Here is a 17,596-nt window from a genome sequence, read left to right as displayed (position 1 = left end):
AGTGAGATTTCTTCAGTCTCCTCATCAATTAAATAATGCGTTATACAGCCAGTTTGGCTCTTTCCACTGATGAAACTTATCAGTGTCTGTCCTTTATAGTGAAGTAAGGGAGCCACAACCACAACTCTCCTGTTAACTCTCTCTTTAGTGAATAAACTCAATTGTGGTTTGATCAGGCATTTGATACAAACGAGTACTTACTTTGCACACTTTAATACGTGTTTAGTTATTAAAAAAAACCCAGCTACAATAATTGTTTCCAGGAAGCATAGCCGTGTGGTTTACTTAATTGTGAAACATCAATATTGTACTAATAGCTCAGGAAAAACATTAAATATTACAACCAACAGTAAACACACAGAAAAGGCACATGCATTTTTGTGCTTTGTGTCCTATAAAATACAAAAGTTCAAGGCAAAGAAATTTACTTGGCGGAACAGAAAAAAAAAAAAAAACGTGTGCCCAAGACTGTTAGTTCAATTTGGATGGAGAAGTTAAAAAAAATTGTAACGTCTTCTTAAAGGAATTACTTATTCATCTTTTTTCTTTCTAAAAGAAACTTTATCTTTGGTTTCTTGGAGCTTCTCAGTGATTTTATCCTTTGTTTCTTCCATTTTCCCACTAATGATGTCCCTGGTTTCCTCCATTTTCTCACTGATACGTTCCTTTGTGACTTCCATGCGGTTGTGTAAATAGTCCTTTACCAGTGGGGGTGTGGACAAGTAACCATACTTCCGAAGGTACTTAACACTAAGGGATGTTCCTCCTAATGTTACTGTATATCGGGCTGGTGTAGCAATCTAGATGACAAGCATAAATAAGTATTTTAGACATTATCAACAAGAAAAGTACACATTCAGATTTTCTTTCTGCATTTTAACCCCTTAAGGACAATGGGCGGTCCCTAAACCCATTGAAAACAATGCATTTTGAGCCCGTACATGTACGGGCTTTGTCATTAAGAGGTTAAAGTTTATTTAAATGTTCTTTATAATGCAAAATTTGAGAAAATCTATACCTAAACCTATAACAACTGCCACATTTAATTTAGGAAAATACTTTAAAGGCATTAAAAACTTCACTTAAGTTTTTCAAAACTAGTATATGCATATATAGAAATATGTATGTATATACAAACACATAGTTTATAAACTGTGAGGGGCCAGTTACATTACTCACGCATGACAGACATGAAGAGGAATTAAGGCCACTTTAGCAAGAAATGTGTCAACGTCTCCCCGCATTATGGACACTTACATCTGACATATTCATTCTCCCTGGCCTTTTACAACAAATGCCTAGTTATCAAGATAAACTAGTATCTCACTTAGCTGCTAGGGAGGAATAATCAGACATCACTTCACACACGGGCTACTACTTACCTGCCCATCACAGACAAAATTCTATGCAATACATTTCATAGATACATAGACGTTTGTGGCAGATAAGAAGCATTTGGCCCATCTTGTCTGCCCGTTTTTCCTGAAGACTGAGACCTTCCTCAGTCACCTGTCTCGTGTTAGTTTCAGGATAACTTGGTATTCACTCAATGTATTAGACTTGTATCACTTCTGATGGAAGTAACACGTCCTTACATTACATTTAAATCTCTGACCACCAGGTTTCAGACTTTTTCTAACATTTCTCCCCTGAAATAAACTTCCCTCCCTCAAAGTTTATACTGTTTCTATCATACTTCCTCCTCTCTTCTTTTCTCCAAGCTATACACAATGAGCTCCTTTAGTCTTTCTTATCCTGCAAACCACTTAACATGTTTGTAGTGCTCCTCTGAACTCTCTCCAATATGTCTCCAGAACTGTACACAACACTATAGCTGAGCTCCCTCTTCCCGCTACTAATGCCTCTCGCTATACAACCGAGCACCCTGCTTTCTTTGTCTGATGCTTTATTGCAGCATTGTCTGCAGAAAGTGTTACTCATAAGTCCCTTTTGTTATAACTGACAGAATAGTGTCTTCAATGCTATATTCTACATTGGGGTTTTATGTGCATTATTTCATATTTATCAATATCAAACTGTACCTGCCACACTCTCAACCATTCTTTTGATTTACTTAAGTCTCTTGCCATTGGGTTGTTCCACCAGGAATGTCTAGGTTGCAGACCTTTGTATCATCTGTAAAAATGCATACCTTACAAAACAGAGCCTTGAGGTACCCCACTAGTAACAGGTCCTTCCACTGAATAGACACCATTAACTAATTCTGCCTCCTGTCACTCAACCATTGCCTTATCCATTTAACTTTTTTAACACTAAGATCCAGATACCCCGCAGCGCTGCAGGGGACACGGATCCTCCTCTCTGACAGCCGGCGAGCATCTGTGATGGAGAACCAGCATGACATAATCTTCCGGTGCTCCACCATAGAAGCACTGGCCAGCAGCGGCGGAGGTTGTCTGTGCACATTGCGCAACGTTTGCCGGCTGTTTTCTCTGGCAGCCAGTGGGCGTCTGTGCGATGCACGCAGACAACCTCCGCTACTGCCGGGGCTTCTATGATAGAACAAGGTCACATTACCTTCATGTGCTCAGTCATAGAAGCTCCAGCGAAAGTGCTGGCCAGCAGTAGAGGTTTGTCTACGTGCATTGCGCAGATGTTCACCAGCTGCCCCTACTAGACACCAAGGAGTCTGAAGCATGGGGGGGGTAAGTCGGGGGGGCTTGCAGAGTGGCATATAGGGGGAATAAGGCATATTTTGGGAGGGCTGAGTGGCATATCTGGGAGGGGATTCGGCAGGCCTGGGCTCAGGCCTATGTGCATAACTGGGGGGGCAGGTTGGGAAATAAAAACAAGAAATGCATTTTTCTCAGTTTCTTTTTTATTCTGCTGTTTTTAACAGCCAGATATTTTAAATAAACAAAAACATTTACATTCATGTTTTTATCCAATCAAAAAAAGAATCGGCCAACTAATCGATTATGAAAATAATCGTTGATTGCAGCCCAACATCCAATAGTGCATTAAATAGTGCAATTAATTTGCAGACTTCTATGAGGAACCGTGTCAAATGCCTTACTGAAAATCTAAATGGCCTCTATCTACTGTTTCTCCCTGGTCTATTGTTTTAGTTGCTAAGTCAAATAAAGTTAGTGTAGTAAACCTGGGTGGCTTCTGATCATGCAAACCATTTCTTCCAGATATTTAACAATGTACTTCTTTAGCACGGTTTCCATTAATTTCCCAGCTACTGACGTGCAAATTATTGCTACCTTTTTGCGAAGTAGTACTACCAACCTCCAGTGTTCTGGAACTACACCTATCAATAGGTGACTGTTTAAGCTGAGGTAGATTCAGTGAAAAACACAGACATAAACATCCAACAAAAAACGCTAAAAATATTCATGAAGTAGATTTAGAAAGGGACTCAAAGACTGCCTGCTAAGTGCATCAACCGAATTTGTGACCGTGAATGCAGACTTTGCAGCCATCAGCTCATAGCAATACTAAGTCACCCATCGGTATCTGATTCTCCACAGTGCCACTGGGGAATTCATTCGGATCATCTAGTCATAATTATATCAGACATGTTGTGCTGGCACTGCAGCCTAGTTACCACTTTATTTTATTCAAAGCTATTTTTGCTGCTCTTAAAGTTCCAGCTGTAGAGATTAACACGTACATAACAACATGATTGTTTTCTGCCCGAAAAAAATGTCTTCGCTGCTGTTGCAGTTTAAACACCGACTATTAATAATGCGGCAGCGTCTTATACAAAAAGTATCTAAACATTTAGCACAAAAAAATCTATGTATTAACTAGCTAATTTGCAGCATGCTCACACTGTTTGGTAGGCCTCATATTATACATTTGTATTATTTGAGCCTGAGACTAGCTTAGCGCACCGACATTTTTTCTTTTCCCTATTAACTAGCTAAGCCAGCTGAAACGTGGAACTATTGCCCGTGACGCGCAGAATGCTAACTCCGTGATTGTAAAGTCACTATTTTCAAACAATAACAGTACGGAAGAATGAGTGACCTAGTTAGTATGTATAAAGTTAATCATTACTTTCAATACTTTTGCTTTCAGCAAGAAGGGGATGTTCTGAAATTAAGCACTGTGAAGTAAGCGGCTTTCATAGAGCTGAAAAGCCTGCTTACTGGTCTAGACAGCAGGGGAAGAAAAAGACAACACTATTAGAGCTTGGGTTTAACCCTACTGCGGCTAACTAGATTGTCTGCTCCGGATCAGATGGGTCATACACCTGTAATCTGGTTTTAAAACAATATTGGTGTTTGGAACAATCATGGCATTCATTTGTACCAGGTCTTATACAATACACTAATTTACACGAAAATGTTAAAGGTTATTTTGGTGAAATGTCAATAATACCAATATTGTTTTGATATATACACAATCAAGATCTGCAAGTTGAAACGCCTATCAATCTATGGTGGTATTTTGGTAATAATGACTAATGAATGTAAGAAACAATGAGGACTTTGGACATGCCATTCAGGTCCATGTTTGACCTGTAGCTCATGACATAACATCATACATCATAGGCTGATGAGAACATGCATAACCATGCAATGATTAAGCACAGTTAAGTGCAAAACATGTCTAGTGTTTCATTCCCCCACTTTGGTGTTTCCGCTGTTCCTTGATGGATGTCTGCTTTACGAATGTTATACTGATCAAGGGATGGACCAATAAATAATCAATTTTTGCAGGCGTGAATATTCTCTGCCAGTTTCCTTCAGTAAGAAAATCAACCTACTTCTTAAGTTTGTTTGTATATCATGAAAACTGGCATTATCCAAAGCAAAGTTTTAAATAAGGTCTAATCAACATTGAACCATTGTTCTCTCTTTCTCTCTCACATGAGGGAGAATGGATACTGCCTATTTTCATGATATGCAAACACAAGAGGTAGGTTGATCTTCTTACAGAAGGAAACACACAGAGAATATTCAAATCTGCAAAAATGCATTATTTATTGGTCCATCACTTGATCAGTACATTTGTAAAGCAGATATCTGCCAAAGAAGGACAGAACTAGGTTATCAAGAAAGATGTGTTTTAATATTAAACCTTACAGTAATTGCTGATGGGTGGGGGTCACCATGCAATGTTTAAGGGTTATCCCACCTTTGAATGTTTCAATGGTAAGTACCAACAGAGCTTGGTAAAAACTCTTTCCCAAAGTGCTAGCTGCCGCCATGTAAGAATGCACATAAAAGAACCAGACAAAGGTAGTAGATGAGCTTAACTGTAAAAACTAGTTTTACAGACAACTAAATATACACTTACTCTACTAAATACATAGCAAGGTAGCGGGAACACATTATAACTGAACAAAGACAAAGTTATTTCTTCTAAAGCATTACCTTGTACAGAGCATAGGCTGTTAGCGCATTTCCACCTTGAGAATTCTTCAGAATGTTTACAATCACATCCGGCAGACCGATGAGCTCCAGGAATGGAACTACATTAACGCCTCTGTGAGACAGATAAACAAAGGTGATTCTTGTACTCTACAAAACATTTCAAAAGTCACCACATTGTCACCAGAGAGTGGGAGAAGTAGAAGCGCGTGCGCCATTGATCCTGAGTGTGCGCATATGTGTGTGTAGTAACCTTAGAGAATGTCTGCATGTTGTCTGTTAAGGTTTATGAACTAAACAAATCCCCTGGATGGTCTTTGAATTATCTTTGAATACATAGCCAATATCTTCTATTGGTTTAATTCAGTTGGTTGTCTTGGAAGATTTTCCGGTTCCATGGGGTCTTAATTTTAGCTTGTGTCCAAAATTGTCCTGAATCATCAAGCTGTGGTCTTACCAAACGGTATATAAAGAGTCAGTAATTAAAACTAAGTTAAATATTTACTGGATTTTACTTAACACAACAGCATCTATTCTAACATGTGCTATGTGCGCGTCACGCCTGAACATTACTAGTGGCCAGAGAGCGCCCTCTGCTGGAACTTCAGATTATTCTTCAAAAAAAATACTCAACCGTAATATGCCGTTGTGAGGGCATAACACATACATTAGAAAAGAGGGTTTTTTGTAGATCTTTCTTTGAATGTTACATTTGTAGGTTGCTGTAGGAAAAAGAACAGTATTTAAGAAGTCCATTTGCTCTCAATGAACTTATTCAAACACAGCGGGACACAGTATGATCAGCAGGCATTGCTCTGCGGTCATAAACAGAATGGAAAATAAGAAAAAAACATGGATTGCAGAAAATACTCTCAGTCTAAGCATTAGTTAGCATAATTAAAAACAACCCCTTCATAGTCATACCGGTCTATTAAACTCTGTTTCATTAGACAACAGGGCTATAGATGAATTTGTACAGGTGCTATATGAGGGAACTTTATAGCAGTGCTCTAAAATGGGGCTCCCATCATTTTAAGTAGTAATATTACATCAGTTTTAATAATATTGGAGTTAACTAAATGGAGACTTGTCAGGAGAGTTGTGGATTTATGATCCACAACTCTCAACTCATAAGGGGGCCAACACTAGCATGTTTCTCCATAGCGAAGGGCTTTGCTCCTCATGTATCATTCAATGTGTGAGGAGATTTAACTATGCATTATACAGGGCCAGCCAAGCCCTCTCTCTGCAGAAGATACACTCAAAATATCACATGACTGCCTATAACGGCAGCCTCCATGGCTGCAGATAAATGGCCATTATTCGGGGGGAAATAAAAAAAAAAGTTTTCTTCTTAATGCCACATAAATACAGTGTATTTGTAGACTGTGTTTTAGTACAGTTAGAATTCTTCATATTGGGTTGTATACAAAGCCTAATGGCTAAACATTACCAGGAAAGCAGACACTTTATTAAAAGTTGTTCCACTAACTAGATGAGGATTGTTTGGGTATAAAGTGGCAGAATACTACATTGTGCTATGCCTGGCACATTATTTTAATAGCTAGGAAATCATAATGCAAAGGAGCACGCTAAGTTTAGACTGACATTTGGGATCAGTAACTGTTAGGAAGGGCAAGAACGCCAGCTGGTAGAGGAGTAACTAAAACAAACACTTGTTCTATAATACGCTCTGATGTCAGGGACCTAGGCTGAGAACTGGAAGCTGCCGGCGACGAGTGTAGCCCACGTAGGTCATTGTTTACCAAAACAATGACAATTTTGTTTTAAGATTACGAAACAAAGGGAAAATAACTACAGTGTCATTTTCCTATGCATTATGTACCCTTGATCCCTTTGAGAGTTAGAATGGTAAATATAGTTTGCATATTTTTCAAATGGGAAGCATCATAGGAAACCAACAACAGAGAATGAATTTTAGCTTTCTTAGATACCGCCTGCATTTGCGCCACACAGCGTGTTGAACTTTACCAGGACCAGGATTTAGGTAAATAACTGCTTTTGAATGTAATGAATTTAAATCAGTTCCAACCATTTGTTCTCATGCTGGAATATCCAGAAAATCTGTCCTGGTTGTGGCCCACGGGGGCCTATAGTATGACACTGTTGCTTCTGTCTAGGACTCTGATAGATTACATCCGCTTCCCTGCTCACGGAACAAACTGGTACTCACTCCAATCACGCAGTAAAGGTTCACTGCTACTTGGTTAGGGAATGAAAGGGATTTTACGAAAGCTGGTTTTGATGTTGAAATATAGCGCATACAAACTTGTGGAGGGGTTTAAATATTGTTAGTTACCAATATTCTTGTTGAAGTCCTTTCCACAGTTGCCTGGAAGCTGACCATAATTTACCAATTACATAGCTATTTATATAAAAACTGCTGCATTTACCAAATGTCTCTGAGCACTCCGTACCTAATGTTTTCACTCTACTGGCTCCAATTGGAATTCCGCGCAGGAGCTGAAATCTAGGGTGGATGAGAGGGTTTGCCACAAGAGTTAATAGTGAAATTATTTCTAGGGCAAGCTAGATGGGGCAGCAAATGCTGTACTCAGCCTGTTAAGTTGTCCCAAAATTGGGTAGTCTTGTAGAGCCTGTGTGCATTTGAGTAAATACCAGAGTTCACAGCAGCCCTAAAATTATGAGACTTTCTAGACGATTGGGATGCACTTTTTTTACTGGTGAGTAAAAGGATACCCCTAGATCAGAAAACATTGCTATACTGGTCTCAGAGAAGGCAGTTTCAGATTTAATTTGGTAATATAAACGGTCACGGAAGCCTCCGTACCCTGGGAGAGCAGCCTCCCCTCTACAGGACTATGTGCCCTGGCCTTGGAAGGGGTTCTGTTTTTTGGGAGATGGGTATAAGTGATCCGTTGGGAAGACTTCTTTCCCCTGTTACAGATTGCCACGTTTCCCTAATTACCAAAGACTCTAAAGACGGTGGAGTTTAGACACAGACTTGGGGTACCTGCATTTTTGGAGGGGGCTTTATGTGTGGCGTTTTACTCTCCATCGGGTCAGGACTTACAGGACAGTGACCTCTATGGCCAGTATTTGCACCAAGAACTGATATCCAGCCGTTTCAAAAGTCAGGGAACCGCCATGTTTACCATCTTCCTCACAGACTACAATAGCGACCCCCTGGTGGGCTTAGGTGGGCTCAGTGCAAATACCGAGCAGTGTACCAAAGAGAACTGTATATGTTTGGCTGTTACTATCGTATGTAAATGACCCCCTTGTACCGTTTTAAATTCCGGTGTGTTTCCAGTTTCTGATTTTACCCTCTAGTATTGGCTGATGTTTCTTGAAGGGGAGGCCTTCGTGGCGGATAAGCGAGAGGTTCAGCATTCGGAGTACCAGAGAAAAGGGTAGAACTTGAAACTAGCCTTGCCATAAAACAATGCTTTCTTATAGGTATCTTATCGTTATGTGCTGCATAAGAGAGGCTCCACGTGTCACATAAGTAATACATGGCAATCTAACTACTGCTGCTGTATTCTTTAGTATTTTCAGTCTGGTCCAGACCTTCATCTCTAGAATATAGTGGATGTTGAGTGGTCCCAAGGGACAGCTGCCACGAGCTCCTAACATAAGCCTAGGCCCAAAGCAGCTGCTCCTTTGTCTTGTGTTACAGACACCACTGGAAGTCACTATCGCTTCCATTCTACTTTAGCTTTCAGACGATCCCTTTCAACATCACATAATCCTTTCGTACATGTGCTCAAGCAATCTTACATCACAAAAGAGTGCTGGGGAACAGCACAGAGAAAAAGAAGGATATGGTTTGGAGATGGAGAACTCCCTGATAAAACAACCCCTCAATGTTGTAAAAACAAAACAAAAAATGTTCAGTAAGCATAGGGAAGTGCCTTATTGCTTTGCTCCTGCATTGGACAGCCTGGGCAAGGAAACAAGTTATTCTGACACATGCAATTAGTATAAGGGTCTACGACGGAGGACCCCAGAAAGAATGAAAAATATGAGATGATTGATTCCTGTCTGAGGTAGGGCAAGGAAAAAAATTAACAAAAAAAAATACACATTTCTTTTAATGAATATATAAACTTACTTCATGGCTGCATAGTAAAAGGATCCAAACCAAATGCTGGATGTCACCAGATGGACAGGAATTAGGACTTTTCCATGCTGTTTAAAAGTCTTTTTAAACCTGTGAAATAGACCGATGGACTTGTCTTGAAATGGATCCGAGTCCGAAGCGGTAGCTGGTTGATTTCCTTCACTTTTATATGGGTTCTCACCTTCAACAGATGGGGTTTGAGATGTTTTATCTTGTGACACATTTTGTCCTGGTGGTGAATGAAGCCAATGCCTGTGTTGTCCATGTGCGCTTAACACTTGACATCCGAATTTAGGGGCCAGGGGAGGCTGTTGTGTACACAGTTGAAGGGATGAAGTGGGTAAACGAAAAGCACTTTTGGCATTTGATCTCAAAAGCAAAGTCCTGAGCGCATGCATACTGACAGTATACCTGTGATTTAAAAAATAAATTCAGATGGTCTATTATTCAGTATAAAAGACTATAATAAATCACACTAATGCCATATCTTATCACACACATTGATACACACGATATTAGGTTACTACCGTATTTGCTCGATTATAAGACGAGGTTTTTTTCAGAGCAAATGCTCTGAAAAATACCCCTCGTCTTATAATCGGGGTCGTCTTATAACCAGACCTCAAATAGGTCTGACTATGAGACGACTAAGATCCAGATCCCCCGCAGCTGGGGGAACTCTGATAGCCGGGGAAGGTCTGCGCGATGGACGCAGACAACCCCACTGCTAGCCACACCTCCTTCCGGCTGCAGCCTAAGTTGTCTACTCGAATCGCGTAGACATCTACACGCTGCCCCGGCTACATGACAGGGGAGTCAGAAGCACCGGTAAGTTGGGGTATAAGGCATTTCTGGAGGCAGAGTGGCATACAGGGTTAAAAGGCATATCATGGGGCACAGTGGCATTTAGAGGGTTAAAAGGCATATCATGGGGCACAGTGGCATATAGGGGGTATAAGGCATTTCTGGGGCAGATGTGCATAACTGGGGGGGCAGGTTGGAAAATAGAAGGAAATAAAACCAAAATATTTTTCTCAATCATAGCTTATATTAAAAAAATAGTTGAGATGAATTAACATTTACTGGTAAAACTTTTTTCCTATAGGGTCGTCTTATATTCACGCTGTTTTCCTAACTTAATATTCAGATTTGGGGGGTCGTCTAATAATCAGGGTCTTATAATCGAGCAAATACGGTATTTAAAACTCTACACCTCAGTGTAGATCATGTTCATAATCTGTTCCAGAAAGTGCTGCTGTACCTTTTCCACGCAGAGATAACAAGGCAGTCAGAAGATCAGTAAACAGACAAGCGCCCTCTGCTGTGGTCACAAAGTTGTAGTTGACTGGACTAACATACTGCTAATTTCGTCTGGCTGTCCACAATAAAATCAAAGACCTGTGGATTACACGCAAAAAAATAAAAAAATTCAGAAAACACATCTCTACACGTTTGTCTATTGATATAAATATATAACTAGGGATCTTTAAACCTGTCTGTGCTGCTGCACCTAAATAAGCTAGCATGCTGAATCATGGATCGGAGCGCACCCAAACAGTTCTGCAGTGTTTCAGGGAAGTGGTATGTTTCTCGGCTCCATTGTTCTTCTGCGTATTCTTTGACAGGACGTTGCAAGATACGAAATCATGAAAAATTGTATTTCTGTACAGGGACACCTCAAATTGAAATCTGCAGCTGTTCCCTCGCCTTGAGGCTCAAGGTCCTAGGCTGTCACCAATAGGGAATCTAACACTGCTGCTTTCTTTGGATATAGCAAAATACTTTCTTTTACAGGAAGCTGCTTTTCCTTGTACAAGGGCTACAACAAAGTCTGTGGGGAAGAACATTTGGTGAGTGGTCACTATCCACGTATATGACACTTTTATAGCAAAACGCCTTTTCCAAAGACTTAATACAGATATATGTATCCCAATTAATTACCACATGTTGGTTCAAAGGCATTAAAAGGTCACTCCAGCCATTATATGCAGTTTCATGCATATCGCAGGTGTGGTCCCTTAAAATTTTCGTGTAGTCAATTTTTCAAGTGCATGAGGGGACTTTGCAGAACACCCCAAATGCATTTACCTCCTTTCCCCACCTCTCTACTAAATGTCCGATCCAGGGCTGGCACTGCTTAATGCTGCATGCAGAGGTCTGTTTAGACCCAAGTGCACATGTGTAAGGCCTTCCCTTTGATTTCAATTGGAGTACTTTCCTGCCATGGATTGGCTGTTTAAGCGACAAAACATTTTCCAACTGATTTTATTGGAAGCACTTACTGCCACTGATTGACAGCTTAATCAGCCAATCATCGTGCATGACATTTCTGGTCATGGAAAGCAAGAAACATTTTCCAACATGGTTCAAATATCTGCATCAGGTAAGTGGTTCATTATTTCTTTTTCACAGGGTGCTTTAAAATGCATTGTTCTACAGTAGGTGTGTCTGGGACACTAAACTGCCCCTTTCAAAGTATTATGTTTTGTATATTATACTAATATTTTTTTTATATTATTCTTGATCCGTTGTTTAAAACACCTCTTTAACGAACAATGATGTGCCATGCAAAAGTCAAAAAATAATTGAAAAAGCTTATTTTTATCTTCTTTCTGGACATGGAAAGAGTCAAAATTTCACTTCAAATACCCATGGGGTGTCTAGTTTAAAAAATAATGTATGGTTTGATGGGGTAAATTGAACTGGCCGAGTTCAAAGATGTCCCAAATAGGACATGGATACAGACTGTCCAGATGTGGCCTTTTAGTCCCCCAAATAACCTGAATTTGCATGGGTGGTATCACTGTACTCAGGAGATGTTGCTGAACAGATATTGTGTTGTTCTGGAGTGACATATACCAGGAGCTGTAAATTCAAGTACAATGTGTAAAAAAAAAAAATATTACCACAAGGTTTGACAAAGGCTGGTAGTAGAATTTGCATGAACTAAGTGTTAAAATACCAGCATTTGAAACACCTTAGGGTGTCTAGTTTTAAAACATACATAGTTTGATTGGGGTAAACTCAATTGGCTGGCTTCAAAGATCTCCCAAATAAGACACGGAAACGGCGCTGCAGAATTTGATGGCACTATATAAAACAATAAATAATAATAATAATGGAGACAGGCTTACCAGATTTAAAGGGAAAAAAAGGTTTTCAAATAGTAAAAACGCTACTTGTACTTATTTCCCTATAACAGGACAAATAGTAGAATCTATTTAGCAGGTTTTTTTCTTTAGCTTTTGTAGATTAATAAAATATTTTTAAAACCAAAGTGAGAAAAATTGTATCTGTTCTCTTGATCTAAAAAACAATTTATCATTTGTATACACTAAACACAAGCGCTGCAGCCTCAATCAGAAAGGGTACAAAAAATAAAAAAACAGCTTGGTTCTTAAGTTGTATAGCAGATCAATTCTTGCTCCACTGGTTGTGATGTCACTTCCACTAATCTGTGCTGAAATATATTGGCATTTTGGGTATGCTGGAGTGGAATGTAACTATTACATTGTGCTGGCCAATTCATTAACACATGGAAACATTGTTTCTGGGACACAAATTTCAAACTACAAATCCACCCATGTTGGGTTGCACATGCACACCGTCTCCTCCATAGTGGTGCTGAAGCTATACTTTCTATAGCTGAGCACAGAATTTTGTGGTGCATACGCTTGCGCGAATAGCCCACCCAGCACCAGGAGCACCAAAATACACCAATTTCTATAAATTGGTAAAATGGATTAACATGAAAAGGCTCAAAGCAGAGTAAGGCTGCCATCCAACCACCCTACGAAAGAAATACCATTGGTCAGGGCTCGACAAATCCCAGGCGCCAGGTCGCCATGGCGACAGAGAATTTTGTCCTGGCGCCTAGGTTTTGTCAGCCTCTTACATCCATAAAAAAAATGTGGATGTAAGAGGCTGAGTAATCACACGGGGGCGCTGCTGCTGTCTGCCCAGGAGTCTGGGCAGACAGCACAGCCACTCAGAGCCTGCCCCCAAGCCTGAGATCCCTCCCACGGAGTGATCCTGTAGGCTGAAACCGCGGTTGCTGCAAAACCAGCAATCGTGTTATCAGCTGCCACAGGCAGCTTCAGGGAAGGGGGTTGTGTGTTGATTGGTTCCCCACACAAGTGTGGGGACCTGACCCAACACCCCCCAGCTGCCTGATCGCTCCATGAGAGCGACAGTGCAGCGTTAACCCCTTCAATGCCGCGATCGCGACATTTAGGGGTTAATTCCCGTTTTGTACGGGGCTCTGCTGCTGGTGGTCTGCCTGGAAGCCCAGGCAGACCAGCAACAGCAAAAACGAGCCCCCACAAGCCCTTTGATGATTCCTGTAGGCATGGAAGCCTACAGCAGTAATCAAAGACTCCCCTCCCTGCAATGGCTGGTCTATAGACCAGCAATTGAGTCCCAGCTGCCAGAGGCAGCTTCAGGGACAGGGGGAGAGGGTTCTTTGGTCTCCACATGAGTGTGGACACCAGCCCCAACACCCCCCTGCTGCCTGATCGCTCCATGAGAGTGACAGTGCAGCGTTAACCCCTTCAATGCCACACTTGTGTATGACACATTCGTGGCATTGCAGGGGTTAACATTTTTCCCCACAAGCTTGTGGGGACTAAATATCAGTCAATGCTGTGCTCCAATGGAACATCAGCATCGAAAGAGTTAAAAAATATATAATTAATAATAATAAAAAAAAACAGCACTGACCTGAAAGTCCAGGGTGCTTCCAGGTCAAACGCTGTGAGTTTAGTAAGTGGGCTGATGATCCGATCACTCCTAACCAACTGTTAGTTTAAAAAAATCCTGGCTCCTAACTTTTTTACCTGGCGCCTAGATTCACAACAAATTTGTCAAGCCCTGCCATTGGTAGGTAATTTCCTGAAAAGGTAGTAATCCTAGCCTAAAAACCACAAAGCAGCGGCGGTTCTGTATACGAGGTGGCTGGATGTTAAAGGTCACGGTGCTATACACCTGCCATGCCAGTAGGATTCTCACCTCTAGCAAGCAATTTATATTGGAGGGAAAAATGTACACCCAGGGTGTGTAGCGGTTGTAAAAGGAATGTAAAAGGGTGAAGCCGTATTAGTCCAGTAGACACAATGTCAAAAAATCATGTTGATTAGTATCGCTTCGGACCTGATGAAAAGCTTGTCTTTTAAATATTATGGTTGTAAAAGGAAAAGATAAGTCACATATTGGAACGGTCAAAGGTCCCCTCCCCACATTGTGAATCACTCTCTGAGTCATTGCTATTCATTTCAACAAATTTTTGTGCCTTTCCGGACATTTAGTTAAATAGTCACCCCAAAATCGCTGCAAAATCCAAAACACCACGAGAATTAGTCGGATTTAGGTCACATTCCGAAACCCACCCGCAACCTTGAAAGTCTCGCTTTCAATCACGGAAAAGGCATGCGTCTTACAATAAAGTTTAGTGAAAAAAAAAATCAGTGATTACAGTCGCAGAAGAAGAATAAAGCAGCGTACAGCGGCTATATAAAGGTGTATTTACCCTTTCAATGCCAGAGCAAATACAATTCTTATTCTATTACAGTACATATACTTGTCAGTAGAAAACAAGACATGGGCACTCACCTTCCTTTACACGGAAAAGGCAGCCCTGTTTTTATTTCTGCTTATTTAATAGCCCTGCTTTACAAGCACTAGTGCGAGCTACAAGACGCACGGAGACATGTCCCTTGTCATCTCCAAGCACCGACCATGCTTCCTGAAACCAGCACTTTGAAGGAGCCTATCCATTCATGAATGACAGGGTGTTGAGGGATTAAGGAGTCATGCACAGTGTACCTCCCACTCCATGCATTGCATAGCCATACAGGGCCTGCACGTTCCCGTCATGCCCCACTCTTTGTATGCCATGAAGCATCACGGGAGTTGTAGTTTATGCCTCCTCTTGCCTTGTCAGTTTCACTGCCTCCCAAAAGCAACGGAATACAGTACACACTTCACCAGATATATGTTACTAACGTTACTGAATATAGATTACGTAATTATGTCCAATTCCTGTTGTTTGGACTATAAATCGAATTTTATATTTACAACTTAACACATCCAATGAACGATTGGGTTTAACGTGTGAGCATAATTGGGGAAATCGCATGGAATAAACTATCAGACGAGCGTTCTGTCAACACAAGGACCACTTACTAGCCAAGGGGTCCAGCGCTGGACTGAGCAGGGAGATCCTACTACAACGAACGGACGGCATGTGAAAAACAGCATGCTGCCTGCAGTGCGCCCTCCTAGTCGCTGGGGGCGCTTGTGGGCGAGTAAATTAGAGCCGTACACGTCCGTAGTCTATGATGCCTGCGACGGAAGCACGAGCGCTTCCACAGACACTGGAGTCCGGGTTCTGGCTTATGTGTGATTCATAGAGGTTTCCCTGGCTGTGTACCGTTAATGGTAGGCCGGAACCAGCCTTTCAGTGAAGCAAAATATTTAGCTTTTCATTTGCATTTTGCTGGCTTAATTCCTGTTGCAACTATTTTGGTGGGTATGTGTTTTTAGGCCAGTAAGCATTGTTTTGACCGGTATTGTAGCTTCCACAATTGTAACCCAGGCTTTACTTACATATATGTTGTGTTGATCATTTCATATGATAACGTTACCATTAGAGCAATGTTTTTATTAAGTTACCTGCATACATTCATAGACCCACAGAGCCAGTTGTACGAAAATGTGAAATTATCATTATTCACTAGGAAGGAAGCCTGCAGTGCTGAAGTATTGCATGGGGCTGATTACTTTAAATATAACATATGTCAGAGCATATATGCACACTGCAGTAAATCACATCAGTTTAAATAGGATCTGCTACCAGCAATTCTCATCTAACCCAGTGATGTATGTGTTCACAAGCGAGTGTAATGTTAATTGATCATCAATTGAGAGGATGCACTTTGCATTTTGTTTGCTGTAAAAGCTTAGAAGTGTTCTGCTTATTTATTACTAAGCATGTGACGTATTTTTTCATAGAGACATCTGTGTACTTTTGTATTTAAATACAACATGTACGGGGCATCTAATGGAAAACTAAACTACGGACGCTCTTCATGTCTTATGCTGCAAATCCTACGTAAACCATGTTTGGAAATCTTGAACTAAGAGCAAATTTGGTGAAAAGATTAAAATGTGGCGTTCTCGGCATAGCAACCGATGAAATTGTCTATTGAGCAGTGCCGTTCAATTAGTTCCTATGGTCATAAGGCTGCTTTTCAAATTGTGCGTCAGAATTATATTTTGTTTGTGAACACAAAATAAAATGAAAATAACGGATAGGGAATGATTAGACACCGAAAGGTTTTTCAGTTTCTGGATTTTATGAAATCTGATGGTTTGTACACCTTTGAAATTATATATTTGTTCTGTGTACATGGAACTTTACACTGTGTGACAGCTGTAGACAAGAACACTCATCCAAACATTGTTACATAATTAGGTTCAATATTTTTTTTTATTATTATTTTAGGATACTTGTACGGATGCATTTATTCCTTTTAAGATGACAGTTGTGTTTTAACACTTTTTTTTCTTTTTCTTTTCAGGAATAAATTGTTTGTAGTAAAGATCTTATAAAAATGGATGAGACAGGAACTGCTCAAAAAGCGATACCACAAATGAACAAAGATTCCAATTTAAGAGATAGTGGTGGTAGCCCTGATAAAGCTGCAACCTCATCACGGAAGAGAAAGCTCGATGGTTTAGAATCACCTTCCAAGAGAGTGGTAAGTATCCTGTTGATATATTGGTCATTTTAGTTATTTGATCTGATGTAGTTTCATACAATAACCAACTGAGTATCATGTGGCAAAAGCCCATACTCTCATATCCCTCCCCTGTAATGCTTAAGTACGGGGGACAGTTAAAAGATTCTTTATAGTTTCTGCCTACCGTACATATTGAGATATTTTGTTTGCTTCACAGGAGAATAAGACCTTCCAGTTAACTGCAGTATTGTTGATAAACTTGTAGCTACACCTAGGTTAAGATATATTTAGTGTTATGTTCCTTTTAGATTTATAGGAAAAGGCCAAATACACACAGGACACATTAGTTTGGTGCTGTCATTCTATTCATGTTATCTTTTTTCGTAATACAGCACACAGAGGAA

At 40.5% G+C, this 17,596-nt stretch overlaps 1 protein-coding gene across 1 annotated transcript; it reads right to left on the bottom strand.

Annotated features, from left to right (window-relative positions):
* Positions 1–530: 530 nt before the first annotated feature.
* On the bottom strand, positions 531–9,851 carry LOC149289637 (mitochondrial inner membrane scaffold 1-like). Its single transcript, XM_089490434.1, has 3 exons — positions 9,445–9,851; positions 5,352–5,463; positions 531–800 (listed from the first exon to the last, which is right to left on the bottom strand). Exons 1-3 carry the CDS (start codon positions 9,849–9,851, stop codon positions 531–533), a joined length of 789 nt encoding a protein of 262 aa, XP_089346560.1.
* Positions 9,852–17,596: the final 7,745 nt, after the last annotated feature.

Source organism: Sceloporus occidentalis, unplaced genomic scaffold (assembly GCF_023333645.1).
Source record: "Sceloporus occidentalis isolate IW3139 unplaced genomic scaffold, rSceOcc1.0.p SCAF_44, whole genome shotgun sequence".
NCBI classification, from domain to species: domain Eukaryota; kingdom Metazoa; phylum Chordata; class Lepidosauria; order Squamata; family Phrynosomatidae; genus Sceloporus; species Sceloporus occidentalis.
Note: the sequence above shows the minus strand (reverse complement) of the source record. Positions and strands in the feature narration are given on the sequence as shown.